The 8,534-nt window shown below is 40.6% G+C and overlaps 2 protein-coding genes across 7 annotated transcripts; one reads left to right on the top strand and one right to left on the bottom strand.

Annotated features, from left to right (window-relative positions):
• Positions 1-294: 294 nt before the first annotated feature.
• LOC103982686 (aquaporin TIP3-1-like) lies at positions 295-1,403 on the bottom strand. The gene is made up of 3 exons (XM_009399676.3): positions 1,192-1,403; positions 866-1,113; positions 295-783 (listed from the first exon to the last, which is right to left on the bottom strand). Exons 1-3 carry the CDS (start codon positions 1,322-1,324, stop codon positions 400-402), a joined length of 765 nt encoding a protein of 254 aa, XP_009397951.2. The 5' UTR covers positions 1,325-1,403; the 3' UTR covers positions 295-399.
• Positions 1,404-2,011: 608 nt separating this feature from the next.
• LOC135611049 (uncharacterized) lies at positions 2,012-8,445 on the top strand. 6 transcript variants are annotated; one of them, XR_010486419.1, is made up of 7 exons: positions 2,012-2,248; positions 2,386-2,461; positions 3,472-3,567; positions 4,603-5,071; positions 6,610-6,745; positions 7,862-8,114; positions 8,202-8,445. XR_010486419.1 is itself a non-coding variant. In XM_065106309.1 (6 exons), the coding sequence occupies exons 1-6, from the start codon at positions 2,129-2,131 to the stop codon at positions 8,048-8,050; spliced, it is 1,134 nt and encodes a 377-aa protein (XP_064962381.1). In that variant the 5' UTR covers positions 2,012-2,128; the 3' UTR covers positions 8,051-8,445. The 6 variants fall into 6 exon arrangements, 1 of the variants encoding a protein (XP_064962381.1); XR_010486418.1 differs by having other exon boundaries at positions 4,555-5,071; positions 8,205-8,445; XR_010486417.1 differs by having other exon boundaries at positions 4,555-5,071.
• The last annotated feature ends 89 nt before the right edge of the window (positions 8,446-8,534 follow it).

Here is an 8,534-nt window from a genome sequence, read left to right as displayed (position 1 = left end):
ATAATATGAGTCCGGTGAAATAATTTAATTTTTTTAATAATTCGAGAGCGGATCGTACAATCCATAAAACGGAGACGCCCGATACCTACTGGCCTTATAATTTTCAGCCAATATGGTTTCTCCCCCATAAGCCAATCACTATAATCTGAATTATATAGAAAGCATGGAGAGATCGAAGGAAAAAATGGAGGGACTGCAGAGAAACAGGCAGCTTATACTACTCGCTCCACTGATTAGAAAGTTACAAATAAGCATCCAAATTTCCAGCCTAAGCATTGCATATAGACATACATATATGGAAGCCAGTTTAACATTTATTAACTATAGCAGTTATTCCTACCTTAAGACGATAAATACTGTACTAAAAAGACACCCCACAACGTGAGAGAGAGAGAGAGGCTAATAGTCCTCAGGAGCCAAAGGCTGGTGAGTGCGAGGAGCCTCAGCTGGGATCATAAGGAACTCATACATAACGCCTGCAAGTGATGCACCTATGAAGGGGCCAACCCAGTACACCCAGTGGTGCTTCCACCTCCACCCGATAAGTGCCGGTCCGAAGGCCCTCGCCGGGTTCATTGCCGCGCCGTCGAACGGTCCCCCGGCAAGGATGTTGGCACCCAGGATGAAGCCAATGGCCAGAGGCGCGATGGTGCCGAGGTGCCCCCTCTTGGGGTCGATCGCGGTCGCGTAGACGGTGTAGACCAGCCCGAACGTCATCACTATCTCCAGCAGGACGGCGTGCCAATCACTGACGCCCGACGCCACCGAGAATCCAACCGGCCTCTGCATGTCACAGGAAAACCCGCCAACTTCACCATCTACAATATAAATGGCACGCTGCATGTGAACGGCCAAGGATCGTTACCATGCCACCGGTCGCGAGCCTGAGGAGAAGGGCGGCTACGACGGCGCCGAGTAGCTGCGCCACCCAGTAGAATACCGCCCGCACAAGGGAGATCCGGCCGCCGACGAGAGCGCCGAGCGTGACTGCAGGATTGACGTGGCCACCCGATATGTTAAAGGCGATGGCCACGGCTACAGCCAAAGCTAGCGCGTGGGCTATAGCCACCACCACCAGCCCCCCTGCGGTGGAGGTGTCCTTGTAGAGCTTTCCTGCAACCAACAACGTGCATGCATGAATCCATGCCTCGTTCGGTGTCCACATGCAGCCAAGCCTACAATCATACTCACCGAGAGAGAGAATGGAGCCCTCGGCGGCGAAGACGAAGAGAGCGGTGGCGATGAACTCCGAGAGAGCGGCACGCATGGTCTCCGGTTGGACGGCATCCTCGGTGCGGCCGAAGGCGAACCTGCGGGGCGGCATGGCTGCGGCGCGACCTGTTCCCGCTCAACCCTACTTCTTTCTCTTGACCTTCTTGCACAGCGAGGCTTCGCATGGACAACCGCGGGAGGAAACGGAGATGAAAGCGTTCCGGAAGAGGGGAGGGGTTATAACAAGTGAAGGGGCGGGCGAGGCGAGGGGACACGTGGGAAGAAGGTCGCAGCGAGGCGTGGCACGTCGGGGAGAGGTGTCTAGAGGTGGCTGAAGCCGCTTCTGTAGCATGTTCTTATCGTGATGTCGTTACGCTCGGCGTGTGGGCTTCCATGCACGGGGCGACCTTGTTGGGCTCAGCACGGTCTTGACACCACTTCTGTGCTGCCTTCGGCATGTTCCTTCGGGCTTCCTTAGCAATATTAGTTCACGAAGCAATTTCTTCTCGTCACTTGCAAATGTGCGTCTGGGTTTGGTTTGGGAATTGGCCAAATCCTATGAAGCTAATTAATTTGATCCAGTGTGCCATGATTCGACAATTTCTCATATCTACAAATCCTTTGAGCCCAAACTATATGGAATACGAAGGCTAATTTGAGATCGAAATCGTCTACGGCTACACCCGGGACTTACATCACATGGGCCCCATTCTGCTTTCACGCGCAATGAAGCGGGTAAAATGAATGGGTGCATAAATTATTACTTTAAGCACAACTCATAAAGCATTTATCCAACGGCCAATGGTGACCTAAGACCTCTCGCAGCCGTACGGTTGTAAACCCCAATCTCGAGCTGTCAAAACCCTGGCGTCAGATTCCGGAGATGAGATGAGGCGATAGATCAGCATTTGATCAAATGGGCTTCGATCTCCTCACAGAGAACTTGTTCGCCGGCCACGCCGCGGCGGCGGCCGGCTCTGTCGCCGGTGCCGCGTTCCTCACCCATCCCCTCGACACCCTCAAAACCCTTCTCCAGGTAAATTGGATGTGTCTCATCTCCATCCCTGCCCTCTTATTGCGTATCGATGTGATGTTACCATAGATTTGTTAGGTATTGATATCTCGTTTTGTTTTCGATCGATGATGAGTCGTCGAGATTTCGCGCATGAACAGGTTGGTGCGGGGTCAAGCCAACGGGTGGGTCTTTGGCAGGTGGTCGAGAGGGTTCGGATGGTTTCAGGATTGTCAGGTATTGCTTGTTCTAAGTTGCATCCTTTTTCAATTTCTTTCTGTGGCATTTGAGTTGTTTGTCAAGAAAGACGGAAACGGGATGGCTTGAATTGGGATCTGTTGTCCAATAGGTCTATTGAGTGTATGTTTACCAATATGAGTTGATGTGATTATTGCGATGGTTAAGTTATACGAGTATCGAAAAAGTATTCTGTGAAGTTGTTGAAGATTTACTTTGTTTCTGACTAGGTTATTGGACCGTGTGACATATCTGGTTTGCCCACATCAGATTGGTACTCTTGTTTTGTTGAACCTTGTTACTACCTTAAAACCTAGTTTCTATGCCTTGAGCTTCTTGACGTAGTCATAATTGTCACAGAATTGGTTGTATGGCATGGTTCCATCAATATTTTTAGTAAATATGATGAGGTTTTAAAATCAAATCTCTTTTATCTGTGGATATCTATACTGGGTAGCCCAAATAACAAGGCTACCACCAATTCAGCTTTAGCGGATGTTTAATGTGCACAACCTTGCCATAATCCCAGGCTTTTCCTGTACTGTATCTGCAGTAGTTTCAGTTTCTAGAAACATGAACGTCCTTGCTCTTGCGTGTACAAAACAAGATTGTTAAACAATTGGTTACACTACTTATAGCTCTTAAAAAGTTATGAAGCTCGATCTGGTTTCATTCTCTGTCATGGGTATTATCTAAGGAGTAAAGTTACAGATAATTGCTGATTGAATATAGATATGAATCAGAGTTTATAGTGGTGGTAGAACTAGCAGTATTAAAGAAGAGCAAGAAGTTGAACTATATAACTCAAATAATTTTTTTTTAATATCTAAAATGTTTATTTTATAATTATAAATGTTACAACAAATTACAGATTAATAAAACTAGATTATAACTGTAGTTGCTTTAGTTATGTTTTAAGAAATCTTTTTTACTAGATTTTTCTGACTGGTATATTTTCTTTATTTTGTTTATTTTGGTTTCTTTTCTCATTTCTATTATTTTTCTTTTAGGTTTTTACAGTGGCCTTGGATGGTCGGTACTTGGTAAGCTTTTTGGTTTCGGATCACGTTTTGGAACCTATGAGATCTTAACTGCTTACTACAAAGGTATCTTTCTTAAGCGTCAATAAGAAAACCATTAGTGCAACTTACACATACACACTTGAATAACATGAGATGTGATTTGTTTTCAGTGTCTTCTCCATCTTGTACTAATTGAAATAAGCTTTAAGCACTAGGCACAGACCAAGCTATCTGAATCTTCAATGGTTCTGGGCAAGAACCTCATATGTGCCTACATCAATCTCTCTCATGTGGAAAAATAAAAATGACGTGCAAAGAAGATAATATTCCATAACTTCATAAACTTTTTTGAAGTACAATTTTAACTCCAGCTCTGAAGCTTTTTAATATGAATCCTAATTGTCGGTTTTTTTGGTAAGCATATCAGAATTAAATTAATATGAGTTTCAGGTGCAGATTTTTCTCTTTATTGCATCTCTTCTTTTTTTTTCCCATTCTAAATCAGTGACAAGTCTTTGCTCTCACAGACTCTTTCCTTTCCTTCAATAAACTCTCTCTCTCTCTCTCTCTCTCTCTCTCTCTCTCTCTCTCTTGTTATGAATATTGGTTGGTGTTTTTGTTAAAGGACGTATCAGAAAACTTAATTTGAGCCTTTGGGGAAATTCCTTCTATCTGTTGCTTGCTTTACTTATTTATAGGTTTCTTTTCCTTCCTTTCTTGTTTCAAGCTCTCATGTTTCATGGATGAAGCTAGACTACTTCTAGGAACGTTGAATTTGTCATGGCTAAGATCTGCCAGACATACTAGTCAGAGAGCTAGGATAGATCTAGCCTTTGACCATGTTTTTGTTCAATATGCTTTTGAAACATTGACTGGAATATTGCAGCACAACATGCTGCAGGTCATGGAGCATTATTTGTGTATTTGTTAGTTTGTGTGTGTGGGATCGCCTCATAAAACATGCGAGGGAATACTAATTATGTAATGCTGTAGTCGTGGTATGTTCATGTGAGTCTCCATATTCTTTCTTCTTGTTAAATACTCTTATGCTGTGTTTATTGTATTTGGTAGATGGAAGAACATACAACTATGTGCATGTTTCTGAGGCTTTTTTGGCAGGCATGGCAGCAGGTGCCATGGAAGCTGTTATTTGTACCCCATTTGAACTTCTTAAAATTCGCAGACAGGTCTCCTCTGCTAATCACCTTAAGAAATTTGGTTCTGTTGGGGTTATGCAAGAATCAACTCCACTTATTTCAAAGTTACTACCTGGTTCCACTCCTAATATGAAGGCATGGAATAATACTCTTGGTATGTTGTCTACTCTTTCGACCAGTCATATCGACATTGTTGGTGTGCTGAAGCAGTATCCGTGGATGCTGACTGGTTCTGGGAGTCCTCCATTTGCTTCTGAGGTCAAAGAACCTTCTAAAATTGTATCATTGGAGGGATGGAGTGCTTTATGGAGAGGACTTCGACCTGGAATAGCTCAAAAATGTGTTTTTGGTGGTTTTTTCTTTTCTACCTGGCAATTCTTTCACATAGCAATGCTTGACTGGAAAGCTCTCGATTTGAATCCACCACCCAGGTTATTATCAGAATTTACATTATATTTAATTAGTATTCTTCTCAAAAATATTAGTTTCCTGCATCTGCTTTTAATCATGAACTAAGAAATACTCTCAGATATATAAGAATTATATCCGAGTCTCCTTTTTTATAAGTCACTGTGTTTTATTGATTGAAGTACACTACAGTGTGCATACAGATTGACAAATATAAGTTAAAAAGTATATGCTTCAACTGTACTAAAATATCTTATGTAATTATTACTAGGTTTTTCTATGCCAAGTAGGATGTTTATTGGCTTATGTTGTAATTTTGAGGGTAACTTCATGTGAACAAATGAATGAGGCTTTGAGCACAGACTTGTAGCTTTTTTTAATTTTAGGTCAACTGTCGATGGGTTTCCAGATCTGGGTTATAGGTTGCAATTGATTTGGATCCAAATCAAGCTTAAAATTTACTATCAGGATCACGTACATGTGACTAGAAATGACCAGACCTGTTGATGATTTATTCCAAAGTAGGATCTACCCTGGATATTGGACAGGCTAGTATGGTCGGTCAAGAGCACTTTCATCTAATAAAAATGTACGTTGGTTGTCATGGGCTAAGCTAGACCTCCAGGAAATCAAGTTTGATAAGGAGAGCTGACCATTTAAAATATGATAGAATTCCTGTTCTACATTGTTTCAATCCAATTAAATTGGAGTGAAAAAACTACTTAATATTCCAGAGAATGTGGACAAGGTGATCAAATTGGTTATGCTCCCTGTTCTTTCCCTTAATCGGTTTTCAGTTTTTTAGTTCCTTAAGCAATGAAGTTACTTATATATCTTGTTTTAAAAAAGAACCATTATTTAACCCTTTGATTAGGCAAGATTGTCTTGGAACTTGCATAATTAGTAATTCACATCTTGAATATGGGCTCCAATAAAACCTATTGTTTTGAGCTAAAATCATCATCCTCGATAGGGTATCTCTTGGGATAAAAAAAATTAAAATGATTGTAAATATAAATGCCTTTTCGTTATTTACTGCACATGAATTGTTGTGCCTTTGTATTAAGAATATCATCTTATATAGATTAGAAAACTGAACCTAACTGGTGTGATTTTGAATGTGCTATTCCTCAATAAATTGTTCGGCTGCATGATAAAACCATACCGTAGCCTGATAGGTGGGCTTTTCTCTTTTCAGTAGGAGATGGAATACTCTCATTTCACCTTTTTGACTGCTGGATTTGGATCTGGCCTGCATTGGAGGTAGTTTTAGGATATAAAACGTTGCCTTTTTTTAAAGTTCTTAAAAGGTCTTTTAATGACCAGACTGAAAGCCTGCAATGAAGAATTGAGAGGAAATTATTTTCTATCCTCTTAAGAGGGGCAAAGCCAGCTTGTAAAATATAATTATTGCAGAATTTAGCACTCAGTATTCATCTTCAAAGTTCTATTGAATTTTTGGATCTAATGTGTGCTTTTGTTTTGAACGCTTTAATTAGATAATTATCTATGGAACAATCATACTGCTGGTTCATCTAATTATCTGTTTTATTTTATTTAGGTCGATAGATGATGTTGGCCCTGTCTCCCCTCTGGCTTCAAGTCTTGCTGCTGGGTTTTCTGGAATGGTAGCTGCTGCTGCTTCTCACCCGTTTGACACTGCCAAAACTCGGTCACATTGTATTGTTACACCCAAGGTATTAGTTTGCATTCTCATACAAAAATTCTAGCAATTTTTTAAATTTGAAATTAATTCTTTTGGAGATTTAAATGTTAAGCTTTTACTATCAGAAAGGCTTCACACTGCATCTGTACGTTCATCACATGGTTGGGTTAGATTGTTACTAGACTAAATAGTATTTTCTCAAGGGGCACGCAGATGCCTTCCTGGAATGGCATGGAACCATGTTTTATTGGTCATGGGTCTAAACATAAGTATGTGCCGAAACAGTTAGCATGACTCAGCATGGTGCATACCTATACCTTTATGCATAGCACACCCATCCGAAACTGAGCAACATGGCAATCCTTGGTTAGATTGGAAGTATCCTCCTTTCAAACAAAAACTTGACCGTGCATAGATATCACTGGCCGCCACACCAATGTAGTTTAGCTGCAAATAAGGCAGTAGATTCCTAGATAATTTGCAGTTTTTGCTAGTATCAAAACTGGTGTTTGTGATGGATTCTGGTCTGTTTGGACATGCTTTAATTGGATTTGATTTACTTAATTTGGATTGAGTTTAGTTGCCACTCTAGTTTGATTGTAGTTGGGTTCAATTGGATTATCTCAGTCCATCTAGTCAATCTGGACTTGTTTACCCTAATGTTGGGAATTTTAGAACACATATATCATCTACACGGCTTCTTTGGCATATCAAATGATGGTGACATGTATGGACTCAGAACTGTTAGCTTTCTGATTTTGAATTAGTGTTCTACAGATACATCCAAAATCTCAGTGATTTTTATGTTTCTTATAGGTTAATTAATTTATGGATGAAATGTATCTACATATATGATGTATGGAAAATTTTAAATTATAAATTTCCATGACAATATACTACTATAGAATGCCCTTGTTAGCTTGTCCATGTGTGTTTCTGAGATGGGTAACAACCAACAATAGTGATATGATGTAGTCTTCTAACCTGACTACAATTGAAGTTACCTTGAAATCATTATTCAATGTCTGCAGCAATTTTAATTGACGGAAACTTGATAGTTCTCAGTCACTACTGAAAGCTAATTTCTTTTTTCCTTTTCATGATAATATACTTGATGATGCATGTTTATTCGGTGTCTTTTGTGCAGTATATTGCCATGGAAAGGAAACTTTTGAGATGGGAACGCCCTGGAATCTGGCTAGAGAGAGTTACAGGGATGTCTCCGGCAGACAGGAATATCATGTTTCGTGGACTCAAGTTGCGGATGTTATGCAGTGGAATTGCCTCCTTTGCACTCGTTGGAAGCTACCTATTGACTGTGGATTATTTGTTTTAGGCTGAACCACATTGACTGAAGCTTTTATTACCTTGAGGACATTCAACAACAACGTCCACACTAGGTAACTTTTCGTGTAGTCTCTTTGATCTATCATCATAATTTCCTGTTGCATGTCTTCTAAACAGACCTTTTATTTCTGCACTACCAGTAGAGTGATCAGGTTAGCTGCAAGCATACGGAAAGATGACGCGAGATAGCAGCTAAATCTGATTTAATAGCTTGAACTTCAAAAAACTTGCAGTCTAAAATTGTATTTGAAATGAATTTGATTATTCATGTGAAGCTGATTGTTAAAGTGCGGGTATTACTTAGTTTAAAGTCGGAAGTCTCACAGTTAATCATGCTTCCTAATTTATCTATTTGGGTAATGGACAGAATGACTTGTTTGAATACGTGCCTGTATGCGAATCAAGTTCAAATTTTTGAACCGCTCGTCATTTGGATAGATGGCCACGATCACTTTAGTTTGCTGACCTTGTGT

Source organism: Musa acuminata, chromosome BXJ2-4 (genome assembly GCF_036884655.1).
Source record: "Musa acuminata AAA Group cultivar baxijiao chromosome BXJ2-4, Cavendish_Baxijiao_AAA, whole genome shotgun sequence".
Classification (NCBI taxonomy): domain Eukaryota; kingdom Viridiplantae; phylum Streptophyta; class Magnoliopsida; order Zingiberales; family Musaceae; genus Musa; species Musa acuminata.
The sequence above is the reverse complement of the archived record's forward strand: the minus strand, read 5'-3'. Positions and strand labels throughout refer to the sequence as shown.